Source organism: Octodon degus, unplaced genomic scaffold (assembly GCF_000260255.1).
Source record: "Octodon degus isolate 3935 unplaced genomic scaffold, OctDeg1.0 scaffold00041, whole genome shotgun sequence".
Taxonomy (NCBI): domain Eukaryota; kingdom Metazoa; phylum Chordata; class Mammalia; order Rodentia; family Octodontidae; genus Octodon; species Octodon degus.
This window is the reverse complement of record NW_004524617.1, coordinates 12,940,394-12,960,088: the sequence shown is the minus strand read 5'-3', so window position 1 is coordinate 12,960,088 and position 19,695 is coordinate 12,940,394. Positions and strand designations below refer to the sequence as shown.

At 38.8% G+C, this 19,695-nt stretch overlaps 1 protein-coding gene across 3 annotated transcripts in view; it reads left to right on the top strand.

Annotated features, from left to right (window-relative positions):
* Positions 1-18,173, top strand: part of Pdk3 (pyruvate dehydrogenase kinase 3) — a 79,522-nt gene extending 61,349 nt beyond the window's left edge. For 2 of the 3 annotated variants that reach the window (XM_023715391.1, XM_023715392.1), the window contains exons 8-13: positions 6,436-6,512; positions 8,271-8,372; positions 8,920-9,030; positions 11,850-11,963; positions 13,422-13,561; positions 17,493-18,173. In XM_023715391.1, the coding sequence (XP_023571159.1) occupies positions 6,436-6,512; positions 8,271-8,372; positions 8,920-9,030; positions 11,850-11,963; positions 13,422-13,561; positions 17,493-17,523 (575 nt within the window). In that variant the 3' untranslated portion in view covers positions 17,524-18,173. Of the gene's footprint in view, positions 1-6,435; positions 6,513-8,270; positions 8,373-8,919; positions 9,031-11,849; positions 11,964-13,421; positions 13,563-17,492 lie in introns of all 3 variants that reach the window. The other variant, XM_004631373.2, reaches the window with a different exon arrangement.
* Positions 18,174-19,695: the final 1,522 nt, after the last annotated feature.

Here is a 19,695-nt window from a genome sequence, read left to right as displayed (position 1 = left end):
TCATGTCTCTTTGGCCTAGTAACTTAAACTTCAGAAAAAGTATTGTAAGAAAAGAGATATGTGCCCTGATTTGTGTACAAGAATAATAGATGAGTTGAAAAACAACCTATTTTCTGCATTATAGGATTATTTAAATGGCAATACACCCATAAGATGAAATACTGTATAGCCATTCAAAGTAATGTTTTAAAGGAATATCATGAGGAAATTGAGGTTTTTGTTTTTTGTTTTTTTAAAAAGCATGGGCTATAAAAATTTATAATAGCATAAACTCATTGGAAAATATTTTAAAGTATTTTTACTACCAGAATAAAACAACAGCTCTCTTTTAACTGATTTGATATAATTCTATATTCATAGAATATGATTCTGTATTTATTTGCATGCCATTTTAATTTTTTAACCATTTCCATTTGGGTGAATGCTTAGAACTTCTCATTTTCCTGTAGTCCACACAGTGAGTAAGTGGAGGGAGTTGGAGGCAGGGAAAATTTGTGAATGTGTGGAAATATTTCTGTAGGTTAGATTCCTGCACATAGAACAACTGATTCTTAGGGTACAAAAAAAGCAAGCAGAAATATTTTTATGGTATGAGTATTTATTATTAAAGATAAACCAAATTCAATTCCTTCCCAAAAACATACCCACATATGTATTTGTGTTACAGTGACATTAAATTAGAAAAGACTTCACACTGCCATTGAAGGACAGTTGCCCCTACACTCTACTAAAATATATGGTGTCAGAGCCACTTTCAAAGCCTCTTGGGTTGTCTGAGAAGGGTTGTATCTCCTGTCTCAAATGAATGCATGAGTAGACTAGAACTAAGTGTCCTTGGCTTGGGTATTTCTAATTAGAAGCCTTTTAATATTCTCTTACCTCCTATTGACTAGATGGGACCTGAACTAGCTGTCCAGATTCATATTTTTCAAACGACACTTAAAAAATTGCAGGTACTGACAAATACCTCCTTTGTGTGCATTGTAGCAGCCTTACTCATTCTGCAGGCTGGAGCAGTGCACCTGTTTTTACTGCCCCAGAGCCATTCTGTCATGCTGGGCAGCGCAGCCACCACCATGACAGGAGCTTCATAACTGTCTTTGGCACGAGCTCATAAATGATAGAACCCCCTTTTATATCACATTTTGAAGCCCCACTCCCCATCACTGAGAGAAATGAGTGCTTGTGGTTATAGATAACCTCTAATTTTCCGTTGTTAGGTAATGCAGTTATGATTTATACCTATGATTTCTTGAATGCCAAAGCTCTTTACAAGCATGATTAAGGAATTCACTTTAGCTTTAATGAGTTCTATGTTAGAGCTGCAGGTTGGAGTTTGGTCCTAAACACCTTAAGTAGGTGCTTTTACTTCATAATGAGAGAGCATGTGTACTTCCCACAGTATGACAGCTGACTCCGTTTTCTAGGGAGGAATTAGAACCAGGTTTATATGGATTCACTGTCAGAGCTCATCTGAACTACACAGCATCCCCTTTCAAGATGTTTCCATCTCACAATGGGTGCCTTTAACTGTAGAGTGCTTGCTGCTCAGCGCTTCAGAACATGTGGGGCTGCCATTAACCGAAAGAATAATTTATTGTTCCCTGAGAATTGAAATTCTGTTAGTTTGCTATATTATCTATTATTTCTGCATTTTTGGAGAATTTTTTCCTTTCCCAGTATGGATCTCTACAAAAGCAGTGATGAGGATTATGTAGAGCACACAGGGGTACCATCGTCAATGTCTACCAGTGGTCACTAAAACTCTGGATATTGAGGGCAAGCTAGGGTAAACTGACTTCATTGTGGCTTATTTAATAGGAACATTAAAAAATAACAGAATTTTGTTGATCTGAGATCAAGTTTCAAATCTATTCGTCTTTTCTTTCTTTCCTGCTTTGATTCTGGGGATTGAACTCTGGGATCACTCGTGCTAAGCACATGCTGTATCGCTGAGGTACATCCCCAGCCTGGTTTCACATATTCTGTGGAAGCCCAAGACCAGTTTCTCCAAAGTCCAGAAACAATCTCATCATACTGGTTCTCATGCTCTTGTAATTCTCATTCAATTGCCAAAACATTAAGCATATAAGCATTTTTATCTTACCTTTTTTCATCCATGGGGTCAGACAGTGTGGCTTAGAGGGAGGATGTGAATTATGTATCTCACCTGTTAGGGTATCCTGATTCCGACACACAGCTTGGGCCCTAGGCAGCTTGCCTGGCCTCTGGCACTCAAGTTCCTCATCTGTAAGCTTGCTTTGCAGGGTGGCAGAAGGAGAATGTCTCCAGTACTCTAAAATTGTGCCTTAAATGTGACACTGAGCACATACTGCATATTTAAAGGGTAGCTACTGGAAGTCAAGGATGGCTTGGAAAAGATAAGATTTAAGCCCTTGCTGACATCTCTTCATTATTTATACATTGATCATTCGTGTTAAGAAGGTGATTCATATCTTTGAGTTTGGTCAAGAGCATAAAAATTGCAATTCATACCATGATAATTTTTTAGGACAGTTCACAGAAAAACAGTGAGTCTATCTTGGGATCTTTGACGTCTAGGTTCCCCATAGTGGATACTTTCAGTCAAGTGGTTCCACACGGGAGTCAACAAGCCATTACTGGTAGCTCTGTTAACACTGAGAAACTTACGTTTAGTGATGATAATGGCCTATATGTACTGACTATTCACTGTGTAGAAGGCTGTGTGTACACCAGTTTATCTCATTTAACCCTTGAATTTACCCAGTAAAATATGCACTAGGCCCCTTTCAGAGATAGAACACTGAGGTCCAGATGAGATAAATACTTGTTGATGTAGCTATCAGGTGGCAAAGTTGGAAGTTGATCCCAGAGGGACTTCAAACTGTACCATATATTGTTTTTTAATATTCTTATTCATTTATTTTTGGAAACAGATTAGCCACCTTTAAGTGTACTGCTATCTTTTTAAAAAATATATTTTTTCTACTTAACAGTTTTTTTCACTCTTATACAATAACTATCTGAAAATATAATTCCTTATACTTATGTAGAGTGCTATAGATATTTATTAAATGCTGCTTCAATTAATGGTATATGGAGCACAGGCTGTGCAACACAGAGGCTTTATTGTTTCTTGAGTTTCAAGCATAAAAAACCGGGACCATTTTTCCATTGACTTTTTGGTTGGTTGGTTTATTTTATTTTATTTTATTTTATTTTATTTTATTTTATTTTAGAGAGAGTGTTTCACTTGTAGTATAGCCTGGCTTTGAACTCCCGATGTAGCCCAGGCTGGCCTTGAACTCACAGCAATCTTCCTGCCTCAGCCTCACAAAGGCTGGGCTCATAGGCATGTGCTACCACACCAAGCTCCTCCATTGACTTTTAAAATGTACTCTTAAATGGAAAATTTATATTCCACTTGTGTGTTATTTTAGAAAGTCAAGGGACCAGCGAGATAGCTCAGGGGACTAAAGCATCTGCTTAGGCAAGCTTAGGAAGTGCAGGGGGCACCAGCCTCACCCCAAGAGCATGCTGATCCGGCCACAGAGTCCCTGAGTAGTGGTGTATGCCTGTAATCCCAGCACTGGGGAGGTTGAAAACAGGAGGATCGCCATGAGTCCAAGCTGCGTAGTGAGACCCTGTAACAACTAAATACATTAAAAAATAATAAGTAAATAAATAAATAGAAAGCAAGTCAACAAATGTCTGTTAGGTATCCACTAGTTAACAGCCAGTAAACCCAGAATAAGGGAAGAGTCATGGACAAAAACGTTTGACATAGTTTTAAAGGAAACGAAGAAATCTAAACTATACTATTCCCAAATAAAAGTGCAAGTAATTGAGCACATCTTTAGATTGGTTCTAAAGAATGTTATTTGAATTTTTTAAAAGCCCACACTATAAAAGATCTGTTCATTTCTCTAAGATTTGGAGTGAAAAGGTTGAATTCAGAGGCTGTTTATATAAATAAGCATGCCACTGGTACAAGATAAACTTAAGTGCTGAGCTTGTTCGTTGGCTCCATTAAAACAACAACAAAGAAAAATAGCACAGAAAACCAGGGGGCTTGTTAGTAGACCATTATCAAAGTTCCACTGGCTACTGTAATAAAAAATACCTGATACTGGGTGGATTAAACAGAAGATATTTATTTATCATGGGTCTGGAGGCGGAGAGGTCCAAGATGATGGTGTCAGCAAATCTGGTGTTTGATAAGAGCCCATTTCCTGGTCTATAGATAACTTCTTGTTGTGTCCTTACATGGAAGAAGGGAACAGGGAGCTCTCTGGGGTCTCTTTATAAGGGTACTAACCTCATTCATGAAGTCACCACCCTCATTACCTAACCACTCCCCAAAGATCCTACCTCTTAATGCCATCACTTTGGAGATTAGGTTTCAGCATATGAATTTGAGGGGACACAAGCACTCATACCAGCTCCTGAAAGAGGGTAACCAGATGGAAGTATGCTGAGTGATGGGATATAGAAGAAGTCACAAAGGAGGAGGCTGCAGCAGAGCTGGCAACCAGTTTGCCGAAGATTATTCTGGAGGGATCCTGGAGCAGAGCTAGGTGGTGCAAAGGCCTGGAAGGGGAAGGAAAAGCCAATTGGTAGGTATTAGCCAAAAGCTGGTATAAAAAAGAACATGGGGGGGGGGGGGATGTTGAGGAATAGTTGTACTCTGGCCAGAGTCTGCCTGCTAACACCCAAATAAGAGTACTGTTGTTTAAAAACAACCTAGAAACAGCTGAGACTGTTCATGTGAGTGATGTTACCCCAAAGTAAAGCCTACTTCATTTGAAGATTTGGGGGCATGTCAGAGGCTAACTTCCTGTCTGCTTGTCCTAAAGCCAGTTGAAGTCTTGATCAAGTACATAGACCTCTAAGCCTTTCCACTTAAGGGAGAGCCCAAGGGAAAAGAGCATCAGTACCTTGAAATATGAGTCTAGTCCTTCACTCTTAAACAAGAACATTGCAACTGTGGTATACCAGACCTTGGCAAATGCCACTAGCATGACAAAATGTGAGTGACATTGAATGTAGCAGCTATGCTGTTATTGTAAGACGATTCCTCGTAGTGAATTCTGCAAATTCAGTGGGAGAGAGAGACAGACAGACAGACAGACAGACAGACAGACAGACAGACACAGAGACAGAGATTCAGAAGGGAATCCTAGGTACATTGTTGTGGCTGTGCTGCAGTGATCAACACTTCTGTATTTATAATGTTACTGACACTACTGGTTTTCAGCTTTTCTGAAAAGGACGCGTGAATAACATATAGCATAGTTAAGTAGAGTTTTAGAACAGAATGTAAATATCAACCAAAAGAGTACAGCAGAAGTAGTAAAGTCGCTGCCTCTGGGCATGGATGGGAGGGTATTCCTAAATTTTAAAAATAGCTGACAATCAAAAGATCCAAGATCTGGGATCAAGAGCTCTTGTGGGCTGGTTATATACGTCAGTGGTACAGCAGGGCTCTGGGTTTGATCCCATTCAGAACAGCTCTTGCACCAAGCATCTAGTTTCAGTGTCACGTCCACTACCATGGCAGGAGCCTTTCCAAAGCCTGTTTGTTCACCTGTAAATAACGCCACCTACCCTCTGAGCCTTAGGGTATTATAATAAGAATTCAATTGGATAATGTGTGTGAAAGCTTTTTGTAAACTGCTAAGAACCAAATAAATTGTAGCTGTATATTATTTTGAATTGTTTTCTAGAGGAAGTAGGTTGAAATTATAGCATGGGTGAGTCTGTATGTGCTACACTTGAGAAAGTTCATGTAGCTTCAATCTCTTAGGTGATTTTGGGTCACCAGGGGGAAGGACTACATTTCCGAGCATCTCCTCTCTAATCCACGCTGTTCTTAGTGTTTGACATGAGACTCAGTGTTTCTCAGATTTTCTTCAGAAGATCCCTGATGCAAGGAGAAAAGACTATAGGTCTCTGGGGTTTTCTTTGCTGGTTGTTAGTAAAAAAAGTTTTATGAACCTTACATTCTGCTCTACCATACATTAGCCAAATGTAACACCGCCGTTCAGTCCAATTCAACAGCTGTTTTTCTCTGGTGGCTTCATATTCCCTCAGCTGACCACTGGAGTCAGTAATGGGGATGTCCCCCCAGTTTGGAACTGTCCAAGTGCTATTTTATTGTCCTTATGAAATACTCAGGATATCGGGGCATAGAGAGATTCTAGTTTTCTTCAACTAAGTTTCAGGGAGCTTGAGAGATGTATCCAAGGTCACATAGCTAACTGCATTTCACTCCAGATTTGTTTTGATTCTGAAGCATATGTTTTTGCTCTTCCCTGCCTTGAGAAGTGGGAACCTCAGTTAGCTTTCTATAGTGCTCTGTTTTATGTACTTCGAAAATAGAATGCAAACATCATTCTTGACTCTCCTGTCATCTCAGTCCTTATTCATTGACAGTTTTGTCTCTGTTTTCAGCCAAAGCACCAGACAAACCTATTCAGGTAGTTTATGTGCCCTCACATCTGTTTCACATGCTATTTGAGTTGTTCAAGGTAAGTGGAATTTAAAAACATGAAAAGAAGTCTTCATTTTAAATTACTTTGATTCAGGGCATAATGGATTCATTAGATTAGCATAAGAAAAAGGTTTTGCATAACCATTTTAAAAATTCTATTTCTGATATCCTGTGGGTTTTATATTTGTACACTGTGAGATGAAAAATTGCTGTGTACACTATAGTTTTTGTGAATATTAGTACATATTGATTTTGAAACTTAATTGTACTTTAGTGACTTTACATAAAATCCATACTGTTTTTTCATAGGTTATGAGATTAGAGCCACCCTTTAATTTTCAAACCTAGTAATGGCTTTATTCATAGTAGCCAGACCAAAATAAAAGGCATGTTTATGTATGCCTGTGCTTCTGAACATTAGCTATGTTGGCGTATTAATAGTTGTTCCAGTTCTGAGGCATCCCAGAATCCTTTTACATATTTGGATCAATTCAGAAGATCTGACAGAGATGGAAGGGAAAGACATGGATGAACTGGACCAAAAAGGATACAGAGTCAAACATGGACATAAAACCTTTGGGCCTGCCAGGGCCACACTGAGTGAAGAGCAGTTGTCTTGGGCCACATAAAATATATAATGTGCTTACTGCACATAAGTAACAAAAATTCCTTTTTTCTTGAATATTTTTCTTGTAACATTTTTAAATGAGAGCAACATAAGCATAAAACTTGCTGCAAAATTGAAGCATCGATGTCTGGGTCCATTGTTGCCGATGCAGTCCGTGCTTGAGCACTATACAGTCCGGTCATTAAAAATAACATAATAATGTGAAAAGTTTCCTATCTCGTGGGGCCTCATTGCTAACTGTCCATGGGCCATGAGTTGGACATGCCTTCCTGTGGCCTAAATTAGGGTTTTTGTCACCCAGTAACAAATGGCATTTACAATACTGTAGTACAGACACAAGGCAGTTGAGCTAAAATTCCATCTCTTCCAATGTGTAAGACATTAAATTGAACACCTGAAAAATCAGTTATGCTGATTTGCTTCCAAAAATTAGAATGTTACTAATGTAACACTTTAAGGTGGAGATGGGCATTCAATTGTGAACTTTCTCTCTAACAGCTGTGGCTTTTTAAGAATTTCTTCTTAAATGATATTTCTTCTACTTTTTTCAACCAAATGTTTAATTTTTATGGGAAGCATGAATCTTTTCAGTTTTTCTACCTGCTTTAGAAGAAAGGTGCTCTATAAATGCAGCCTGATAAATAGGATTTAAAGTGCACAAATCAGCCTCTGCAGCTTCATTACATGTGATAAAAACATCCTTCCGGGTTGAGTTGAATAATTTAAATACCCTAAAGCGAGCGAGAGAAAGAGAGAGAGAGAGAGAGAGAGAGAGAGAGAGAGAGAGAGAGAGAGAGAGAGAGAAAGTAAAAAGGAAAGAAAGAAAAATAAATATTTATCATGCTAGGGCTAAAACTAGATGCAAAACAAAATAAAGTGTCAGGAAATTTTTCCTTGATCTGAGCATGTGTTTATCCAAGTTCTCAAGAGGGAAAAATACCATGTAAATCCAGTTAATACTTGCCCCACAAAAGAACTGCTGGGTATAAGTAATCTTATACTAGTTTCTTTTTGAAAATTGTGCTTTTAGGGGTTGGGAGACTGGCCTGGTGGTAGAGTGCATGCTTAACATGAGGCCCAAGGTTCAATCCCCAGCACCAAATAAATTAGTGAAATTGTGGTTTATGAGTCAGCAATATGCTTTAACAAAAGGTCTCGTTATTTTAGAACTCAATGAGAGCAACAGTTGAATTGTATGAAGATAAAAAAGAGGGCTGCCCTGCTGTTAAAACTCTTGTTACTTTGGGTAAAGAAGATTTGTCTATTAAGGTAACTGCTTTCCTTGTATATATATTTTAATTATGAGTTAATTTAATAATATCTAGACATAAAATCAGAGGCAAAGGATGAAAACTGCCATTCACTGAGTCTAATTTATAAGTATAACCATGTGCTACAACAGAGCGCACGTATGATGGTAATCCCGTAAGATTATGTACATAGGGACATTAGAGCCCACTTAGTTTGTGTAAGCACAGTCTATGATATTAGCACAGAGGTGAAATCACCTAATGACACATTTCTCAGAATGTGTCCCTGTCTTTAAGTGACGCGTGACGGTATTATGCTGGACCCTTGGCTTGAGTTACCTCAGTTAAACTTCATGGAACAAGACCTCAGCCACACACCTGGGTCCTCCTGCACTACTCTGCCTTCTCTGTTTTATGCTGTTCTCATAGGAACCTTATCTCAGCAGGATTTCAAAGCCTTTCCCCATTTTGGAGTATTCTACAATGTACTTCATTTAATGACTTCATTGCCTCCTACTTTAAGTTATAGACTGGTATCTTTATTTTTAACATTTTGTGTGCTACAGATAAGTGACCTAGGTGGTGGAGTTCCACTTCGCAAAATAGATCGTCTCTTCAACTACATGTATTCAACTGCTCCTAGACCTAGCCTGGAGCCCACAAGAGCTGTCCCTTTGGTAAGCATCACAAGCTGACTCTGAAGAAAAGGTCACTAACTGGGGGAGGGGCTCTATCTACCTGGGGGAGACCTGCCCATCTCCCCTGGATTGTCACAGTAGCCTGGTTGAAGAATGTGCCCTGCAGAGTTTGGAGGAGGGGGGACCTTTTTTGCCTTCCTACTTTCTTTGTGAGGCTTTTGGAGTTAGATTGCTTCTCTAATTTGACTAAGAAATACTCGGAGCTGAAAGCCTCACTCCCAGTACAGCAAGAAAGCCTTTCACTGTAGTAAGGCTGCTGGAGCACCATTAGCACGCAACACCACCCTCGGGGAGGGTGGAAGTTACCAGTGTGTAAGCAGAGGGACTGTGAGGTTGTACAGCTACAGCTTGGTCCTGAGCATTGCGGCGCTACAAGCCACAGAGACCCAAATCACCCAAAGCCTCTGAGTCTCCAACATCAAATTTGTTTTATAATTAAAATGCTGATATGAAAACATTTAATTTTTTATATTAAATACTTTAAGCATAAAACATATAGGCGGTATATGCATTTTCAGAGACCTTTCTGTCACACTCTGAAAGTAACCTTCAGCCCTATTAAGGCAGTGAGAAAAGCCTCTGGTTACCATGGTAGCATTTAGATCCTGGTAGGGCCACACTTTCTTCCCCTGCTGAGTGTTTCTAATTGACAAACAACAATTGAACCCTTTGTCATTAAACAAAGCAACATATCTATCAGTCTGCAGAATGGTTCAGGGTATAAATTAAGTTTCATTTTAAAGTCCTACCTGACTGATAAGCACATAAGATTATATTTTATTTGTATGAATAAAATCAAACACTTTGCATCGTTTATTTGAGACAGAGTTTGTTAACTCAGCATGCAGAAAGCAAAGAGGAAGTCACTTATATAGGATTCAGGAAAATTCCTGAGAGATCATTTTGGAAAGGGATTTCAGTGTCAAGTTTGGGTACCTACTTAAATAAGCCTCAAAGGAAAAAAAGGGTACTACAAACAAATTGTGTGCTTTCCCCAGTTGTTTGAAAGGAATGTGGGTTGTCTATTGCATTTTTTACATACAGCTTAAGGTAGCAATTAGGTCATAGTTTTTTTTTATGGAACTGAAGAAATGAAGTAAGAGTCTTTAAAATATGAAGCCACCTGCCAATCATAGAGATGAGGAGGTGAGATTCATCCCTTGCCCTAGCTAAGTGATGGTAGACACACCCTTATGGCTGTGTCTGCATTGTTTCCACTGTACTGTTTGGGATTTCCTTTAAAAAATGCTGCTATTGCTGTCCCTTCCAGTTAGCAAACTGTCCTCAGCTTTAAGGTGGACCTGTAGATATGGACTACTAGAAAACATCATTTCCTTACCTTGCAACTTAGAGTTCCACACCACTGTGACCTGACATCTGCATTTTTTTTTTCATGACTGTGTCCAGTTAACTCCTATTGATCCTTCAACACTCAGGGAAACTTTTCCTGAACCCTACCTGATCCAAAGTAGAAGCCTCTCTGTTCCTCAGGACTCTCAGATTCCCTGCCTCCCCACAGGGTCTGCTGCATTGTCCACTGGTTCCTGTTAGACCTGAGGGCAGGCTTGGGCCTTGCTTTATCATAGAAGGCAGATTCCTTGGGTCTCTTCTTGGAGTATGCTGATTTCTTTGCTATGGTTACCTCAGTGACTACTATGGATATCACATTTTCACTGTTGGCCATTCTTAACAAGTACTAAAGCCCTTAAATGACAGGATACGATCAGTTACCCCGCCCTTTCATTTCTGCCCAACATTAAGAAAAATATCAAGAGGAGATGTTAGAAAATGGCAGAAATCCATGTTACTTGGTAAAATTGCTGCTCTTAGTAGCCACAACACCTTCTTCACTTTATTTAGTTTTACTACGTGTTAGGCTTTGTGCCAAGACTTTGCACTTATTATATCGTTTGATCCTTATAGCAGCTCTGAGGTACACTTTTTATTACACATTGAATGAGAGAGCAGTCTCAAAGAGGTTAACTGGTGCACAAAAAGTGCATTTCAACTGAGGTGAGTCTAAAGCCCACGTGACGATGACTTTTTGTGTGCTGTACCCCACTGCCCTCCTGCCCTAACCTTTCATAGATTTTAGAGATATCAAGGCTTGGTGGAATAGCACCTCCCCCCACCCGTCCATGACCACCATGAAAGTCACTGAATTCAGTCTCAGTTCTTCTTATGGTTCGTCATCAATATCTGACATGTTTTTCACTTATTTAAGTATTTCTTATTGGCTGTCAGATTTTTATGACATAGAGGTTTAAGGTACTAGAGGGTTGGGGTTTTTTTTTTTGCTGATTTCTAAAAATTTATGTACTCAATATATCAACATACTGTAGCATTTTCAGAATCGGAGAAGATAGCTTCTCAGGAAATTGTTTTCAGTGTTTTAGCCTTGATGCTGGTGGATTTGAAATCTCTTGCTAGACATTTTCACTTTAAAAAACAAAGAAATCTGATAATGGAAATCTGAAGTGATGTAGTTTATTTTTGTCATCAGATCAAATTCTGCCTGATTGGGGATTTTCTTTTGAAAAGTGCTAAAAATTTACATTAAAATACTGAAAAAATTAGTCAAAATTTGAATATTTTTGTTATTATCCAAATATGTGAAAAAGTTTTTGCAGGGTGAAAATAGATTTTGCCATAGATAAGCACATTACTCATTATAAAGGTTGGATTAGTAATTCATTTGATTTAAATCTGAATCAAGAATTTATTTTAATCTTCAGTGAATGGTTTTCATATGAAACATTTGTGCATGACTCATTGTATTAATTTTCTTTTCTTGGTAGGCCGGATTTGGTTATGGTTTGCCAATTTCTCGTCTGTATGCTAGATATTTTCAAGGAGATCTAAAACTATATTCCATGGAAGGAGTAGGTACTGATGCTGTCATTTATTTGAAGGTACTGCATTTTATTTCTGTTAATGAAAAAGCATTTTTACTTTTTAAGGCCATAAATTCTAATTCAAATTAAGAATAGCACTGTGTCATCTCTTGATCAGATTTACCATGTCACATGAAAACCATGTTATGCCTCAGCCTTCATTTTATGCTCAGAAATAGCAAGATATAAAATACAGAGATGTAAAACTTAAAATGCTGATTTTAAAAATTATAATTCTAAATCTAATTTAATTCTAAATTATGATTTTTCAAAAGCATGTGTTCATTGAAAGATCTAATTGACGAAGAGACAGATATTCAGTAATCTTAAATCTTTGAGTCTATAGCTTTAAAATTTTCAGGCTTTCCTAAGTTATAAGAATTTACTACTGACACTATGGTTATATAAAAGGGTGATGTAATAAAGTTCTCAGTAGCACCATTTTTCTCCCATATTGCTCATGTTAGACTTTTATTTTTAAACCTAGAATATTTGGAGTGCTTTTGAATAGGTAATGTGGACATATAATATACTTCAAAAACAAAAGGAGGAAACTCAGTCTTTCACCACTGGCTCTAAGCCACTGGGTCTCTTTCCCACAGGTAACCATGGGTCCTAGTTTCTTATGGGTCCTCCTAGAATCATTCTGTACATACAGATGTATAGGAGAGAAATCTAGTCTTCTAATATAAATGAAATGTTAGCATCTTGGTCATGTTTTCGTTTTTACTTTTCAATGTATCTTGCATATCTCTGGCTCATTCTCTCTCTCTCTCTCTCTCTCTCTCTCTCTCTACTGGGGATCAAACTGAGGATCTTGCACTTGCCAGGCAGGCACTTATGCTACTGAGCTATCTCCAGCCCTGGCTGACTCTTTTAAACCATGGCATAGCATGCTACAAATGTGGTACCATAATTTAACTGGTTATTTGGAGTATTTGTTAGATGCCAATGCATCTAAATGCTGTGGTCTTGTTTTGGTGCTGAGGATTGAACCCAGAGCCTCTTACATGCTAAACACATGCTCTACCACTGAACTGTATTGCCAGCCCCTAACTGATGGATATTTGATATCACTTGATGGGCATATTGTCTATAAGTCTAGCACGTGTAAGACTTTATTTCTTCCTGAGCCCTTTGATGGAGCAGCTGCTCTGTGAACAGTAGTGCTTGGTCTAAGAACATACAGTCAAAATGATTGAGTATCTTAAGGCACTGTTAACTAAATTAAAATGCACTTTCTTATAATCATATGCACTTTAGTACTGATTTTGAATGGGTGAATATTTTCATTCCTTTAAAAAACCTTCAGTTTTTCCTAGCTAGTCTAAGTAAATTGCTAAAATATAATTTTAATACAATTCCAGAAGTATGCATTATGGTTTCTGATGTTTTAGTAGTAAATTTTGGGTTAGTATTTCATGTGAGAAAAATGGCACCATGGGCCTTTGGTGTATATATATTTTTTTCCTATAGGCTCTTTCTAGTGAATCATTTGAGAGGCTGCCAGTTTTCAATAAGTCTGCGTGGCGCCATTACAAGACCACACCAGAAGCTGATGACTGGAGCAATCCCAGCAGCGAACCCAGGGATGCATCGAAATACAAGGCTAAACAGTTATGTACCATTTTGATTTCCATTATAAGATACTGATTTGTTTCTAAAATGTACCAGCCAGACAACTAAGAGATACATTCTGCTACATGTCCATTGTAATTTTATCACTGGAAAAGTAACATGATCCCTAAGAAAGACTGGAGCAGAGTCTTCACTGCCAGACAGAAGAATAGCAAGAGTTGGGTAGCCAACATCTCTGTTTGAACCAAGTACCTTCTTTTCTAGAAACCCTTTCACTGGAGAGGTTTTAACACTGAGCACAGGGTTTGTCCTGCCATGAGTTTTATTTTTAAAAAATTAACCTTAGAGATTAACAGAAGGTTGTTTAGAGAAATTCTGTGGGTTGAAACTGAAAAAATAAAGAACTTAAAATTATCAGTCATGATAAACCAAATGTGGTATAGCCATATGATGGAATATTACTTGGTGTTAAAAAGTGGAGGAAATTCAGACTCATGCCACATGGGTGAAACCAGACGCTGTTGTGTTAAATGAAGCAAGCCAGAGCCAAAAGAACAAATATTGCATGGTTCTACTTCTATGTACTTCCTAGAGTCATTAAACCAGAAAGCAGAAGGGTGGTCGCCAGGGTCTGAAGGAAAAAGAAAATGTTATTGTTTAGGGAAGCCAGACTTCTAGTTTGCAATGATGAAAAAGTTCTGGATACAGATGGTGGTGATGGTTGTACACATTAATGCCAGTCAACTGTATACTTAAAATGGTTAAGATGGTAAGTTCTGTTTTATATAGTTTATTGCAATAAAAACTAGAAATGAAAGAAGTTATAAATCATAAAATAACAACCATTACATTATGTATTACTAAGAAAAATAATTCAACCTTTGGTTTCAATTTTCTTCTTCTTTTTTTTTTTTTTTTGGAACTGGGGTTTGAATTCAGAACCCTGCACTTGCCAGGCAAGCGCTTATTCTACTGAGCCATCTCCCCGGCCCCAATTTTTTTCTTCTGACTACCTGTAAATTCCAACTGTACAAGCAAGACTAAGGAATCTGTTTAAAATATATGTGCATTGTAAAAAATTAGAAAACTTACAAATCACCATATTTTCACAATCCACAGATTACCTCTGTTACAGCTTTGCGTGTTCTTATAGTTAATATGCTATTTGTATACATATATTTGTATTTTCCCCAAAGGAGATCATACTAGTCATGCTGTTTTATAACCTGTTTCTGTTTCATTTTTTTAGTCTCTGCTTTTCTGTGTAAGTAAACCTTAACCTCATTGAAATTCTCCTGACTTATCTAAGCCAGGATCACTATTCTAGGACCACAGCACAGCTTCATAGTCTCAAGACCCATCTAGAAAATTCTGCTGTTACTCAAAATCCATGTCAGTTGTTCTGTAGAATCCCCACACTGGTTTGTTTGATTTCTGCTTTGAAATATCACTTTGTTTTCCCTTACCATATTTCCTGTAAAGTGGAAGTTGATCTGAAGGCTCAATGGAGCTTTTTCTGTTTCTTAGCCAGAACACTCCATCAGCACTGTTGCAGAATCACATGATGAGACCCAGTGGTGCTGTTAAGATGGACCATAATTTAGGTGATGGCTGTCTGATCCCTCCACGCTCTAGCCATTTTTATCCTCTTCACTAGAAAGTCATTTTGTGCTGTTGTTTTTGTTCCATACAATGGATACTTCCCTATCAGCCATTCACCCAATGGTTTCACCTTAATTGTGATCATTTTGGCTTAATAAGGGTGCTCACTTTCACCACTTTTATTCAACACAGTACTGGAAGGCCTAGTGAGACACTAGGCAGGTGAAAGAAAAGGCATCCAAATTGCAAAGAAAGAAGTCATACTGCCACTCTAGCAATACTTTCATTAGTGTTTGTAAGAAATGTTTTTAATCATTACCTTAGAGTGATTAGCTGACCTTCCCCCTATTAAACAAAGCTGTTTCTCAACAATTAAGGCCATTTAGGTACCTTGAAGCACAGTTTTCCCAGTACGTTTATTTTTTTCTTTTTAAATTTAAAGGAAAAAAATAATTTCCATGTAAATCACTGATTTTCAAGGAGAAATCAGGTTGAAAATCACTTTAAAGCTATATGTGGTAACACATGCCCTGTAATCTCAGCACTCAGGAGGCTGAGGCAGGGGGATCACCGTGAATTTGAGACCAGCCTGGGCTACATAAGGGAGATCCAGGCCAGCCTATACTATGTAGTGAGAGTCTGTCTGAAAAAATAAATAAATAAAAACCAAAAGTCATTTTATTTTATTATGTATTTAGTACAGGGTCTACAAGATCTCATTACACAGATCAGACTTGTAGTGATCCTCCTGTTTTCAGCCTCCCAAGTGCTGGGATTACAGGTGTGCACTACCACACCCAGTCTCAGTCCCAAACTTAGTGTGCCCCTGGGGGCAGGGCCAACACGGCATGCTGGGGATCGAACCCCGGTACTGCACCTCCCTAAGCAGGCACTTTCTCCAAGTCATTTTAAATGATGCCAAATCAATTTTTGCTATATCCATTTTGAGCATTATATATTCAATACATTTTTATAACTTTTCTCTGTTACACTCAGCACCTTTTTATTGAAGTATTTTGTTTTTCATATTTATTTTATTGAAATACTTATTTGTGAATTACACAAATCTTAAGTTTATAGCTTGGCTGAGGAGATAGCTTGGCAGTCTAAGCACCTGCCTGGCAAGTGCAAAGACCCAAGTTTGAGCCCTGGTATTGCATGCCGTGCTATGCCTACCCCGAAATGGGGCATGGTGGTGCATGCCTGTAATCCCAGCTCTGAGGAGGCTGAGACAGGAGGATCGTTATGAGTTGGAAATGCATAGCAAGACCCTGTAGCAAATAATAAAAAGGTTATAACTTCATATATTTTACACTTGTATTTCCAGTACCCCAAAAGATTCTAGTTGGACTCTTCTCCCTCCCCTGTCCCTGAGTTGATGTGGAACCTTTTTCTAACAGCACTAGAGGTATTCTTAAACATAAAAGAACATACAGGGTGTACTCTTTTGCTGGCTTGCCTTCTGGGATATTTATCCATGCTGTGCATGTAGTGGTTGTTGTCCTTTTTGTTGTTTGAACTGGGGCACCCCCAGCCAAGGCTAGCTATTTTGAACCGGTTCCTCTGTGTTGCAGTCACAAGTTTATTGTCATTGAAAGCTCTCCTGCTTCCTGGTGCAGGATGCTATCCTAGGCTCCCTTATATCTACTTGGCACCTGTTCTGGAATCAGCTATTTCCCTCAAGAAATCCTATCTTTTTTTTTTTTTGAGGAGATAAAGCAATTATAATGTCCATTATTATGTCATATAAAAAAAACCCACTAGAAAGAAAATCCTTGAGTGCAACAGTAATAATTTAAATTTGCTGTGTATTTCCCATGCTGTTAGGATGATGACCATTGCTAGGTGTAGGCGTCTGGTGTCAGGGGAGGTTTTATTCTCTGGCCACGGAAAATGAAGGTCTTCAGTGTCTCTGACTAACTATTGGCTCTTGATAAAGCTTTTGAAGTCTTCAAAAAAAGTAATGCACTCTTGATGTTCTGGGGCTGTGCCGAGCTCCACCAACTCATCTGTGAAGGTGTTGTAGAAAATAATTCTAGGGCTGGTGAGATGGCTCAGTGGTCTAAAGCACCTACTTAGAACAAGCTTAGCAAAAGCACAGGGACCACGGTTCAATCCCCAGCACCACATGCCAGCCAGCCCCGCCCCCTGGTGGGCTGAGCGTGGCCACACACACATAAATAAATAAATAAATAAATAAATAAATAAATAAATTTTAAAAAAAAGAAAATAATTCTAAGTAAGGGTTCTGAGTAAGGCAAGAGTTTTTAAATTTTCATCGTAACTCAATGCTCTGGTTAATGTTGGCTAAATAGAGGAGGTTATGCGCAGAGACTCACTGTGGACATTCCATTATTTTCTTTACAGGAACAAGATCAAGACGAATAGTACTTGGTAAGGCACGGAATGCTGTGGTCCTGTTTGGGAAGAAAGGTCATCTTCTACAAGTCACTGAGAGAGCTCTTTTTTCCGCCACGTCTGAATTATTCCCAGTGCTTGAGTGTGTGTTTTCTCCATACCATCTGGGTCTTTCCATGGAGCCCTTCCTGTAGTTATTCCAGTTATAAGTTCCACTAAAGTAGTAACTCAAGTAATTTTTCATGTTATTTTGCCGTGGTGTAGTCAGTGCCTATCGCGTAAGAGCACAGAGCCTCTATAGAGCTCGCGTGTCCTCACACTGTCTTATTATCATAGAGCCTGGTGTCTCCAGTCTTCCCTGGATTCTGAGTTCATTCCCCATCCAAGATGTAGCACTTAACTGCTGCTGCTCTTTGTGACCAAATACTATATTTGTTCCAAACTCCCAGCTAGGTTTGGGGAATCTAGAAAGAGAAGATAGCAGCTGAGCACATCTTGAGAATTCAGTCCCAGAGCCCTCTCTGCCATGCATCCCTCCTCCACTCTGATAGGGTTTGCCTTCCTCCATCTGGTCTGCATTCTCATTAGATGAGGCATGGTACTTTCACAATAGGTCTTATTCACAGATGTATTGATATTTTACAGTTCAGTTGTATGCTTCCATTCCATTGATTAAAACATTCCAAAAGGTGTCTTGGAATTTTTCACTTAACGGCTTAATTTTAAAGTTCGTAAGTGAAAAACTGCTTTGTGGTCAGTGCGAAGCCTCTGAAGAGTGGAAAATGGAGACTCCCTGCTTCTGTAGAAATTGCAACAGTGTACCACTATATCTTTGTCATGTTCCTTTGTGATCCCCTAAGGAGTTGGAAGTTCTTGTGTCATGCACTTTACTAGTTGTGAAAAATAAGACTATCGAAGGGAAAAGTTCTTTCTAGTTTACTTGAAAAATGCTGTGAGCCTTCATCATTTTCGTTCTTCTCATTTTAGCCAGGTTTAGATTTGTGAACTCAATCTGATTTTCACACTCCTTCATTTTTTGCTAGAACTGAAAGTATGAATTAACAGGGTGCTTGGATGAGGAAAGAGCAATGATGTCATAGTTACTCTTAATAATTGAAGCCAGTTGAGAGCCCATATTCAAAGTAGCATCTTATACAACTCCTCAGGTTGTGTTTCTCTTCACTGTGATTTTCATGTTAGTCTAGTTTTTTGGTTGTAAGTCTACTGAACTAGAAGTTGCAAAGTAGTCTTTATCACTTAGTCACATGACAGTGGCAATGCAGTTGTCCCATCACAAGCACAGTGGGGAATGCATCCCTGGAAGGAGTTAGGCTGCAACCGACTGCACTTGGCTTGTTTGCAACTCTGTTTCTCTTAGTTTCACTGACTATGGCTTCCTTTCATGTCATGATGTTACCTAAGTTCATGGTAGTTTCTTTCCATCTTTAGATCTCATCTCTTCCATCCTCAGAAGGATCTCATCAGAGAACTCATATGTAGTCAGCCTAGTAAAAGACATATATCAATGTACTTAGAGATTGAAGAGATGGGCTACATGGCACAGTTTGTTTGAGGCCCAAGTCAGTGTCTCTGGAATAGGGCTGTTTGGTGTGATTATTCTCTTATGGTGTAAAAGATGTAAAAGTAAGCTGGATGCGCTGATGCCTGGTCATCATTCCACCTCCTTAGATGACAGAGTACTGCAGATTCAAGGCCTGTGTAACAAATTTAGTGAGACTCTTATCTCAAGGTAAAAAGGGGTGCAGCAAAGTCAACCATCAGACACCCCCAGTGAAGGGGTCACCAAAGCCCAGGGGGCTTGGTAAAAAGACCTAGGGGTAGATCTCAGTGGTAGAGAGCTTGCCAAGGGGACACAAAACTCTAGATTCAATCCCCAGCATTGCAGAAAAGAAGGATATAAATGAATGGTCTTTTACATTGAAAGGCTCTAGCTTCCTTACAAACATTCGATAGTATCCCTAGCTCATTAGACCTCGATTTCCAACTGTTCTCCTTTGCACTTTCAAGTGAGATCCGCAATAGGGGAAAGGAGGCAGCGCATTTGGGTCATGTCACCTTCTGCCTTGTTCCTCTATGCTTTGCTTGAGGACTACCCATTGAGTGCCAGGCCCTCAAGCAAGCACCACTTAGGGCTCATGTATGGAAAATGTGATATAGAAAAATCCTATCACATTCTTGACAGGTAGTTTTC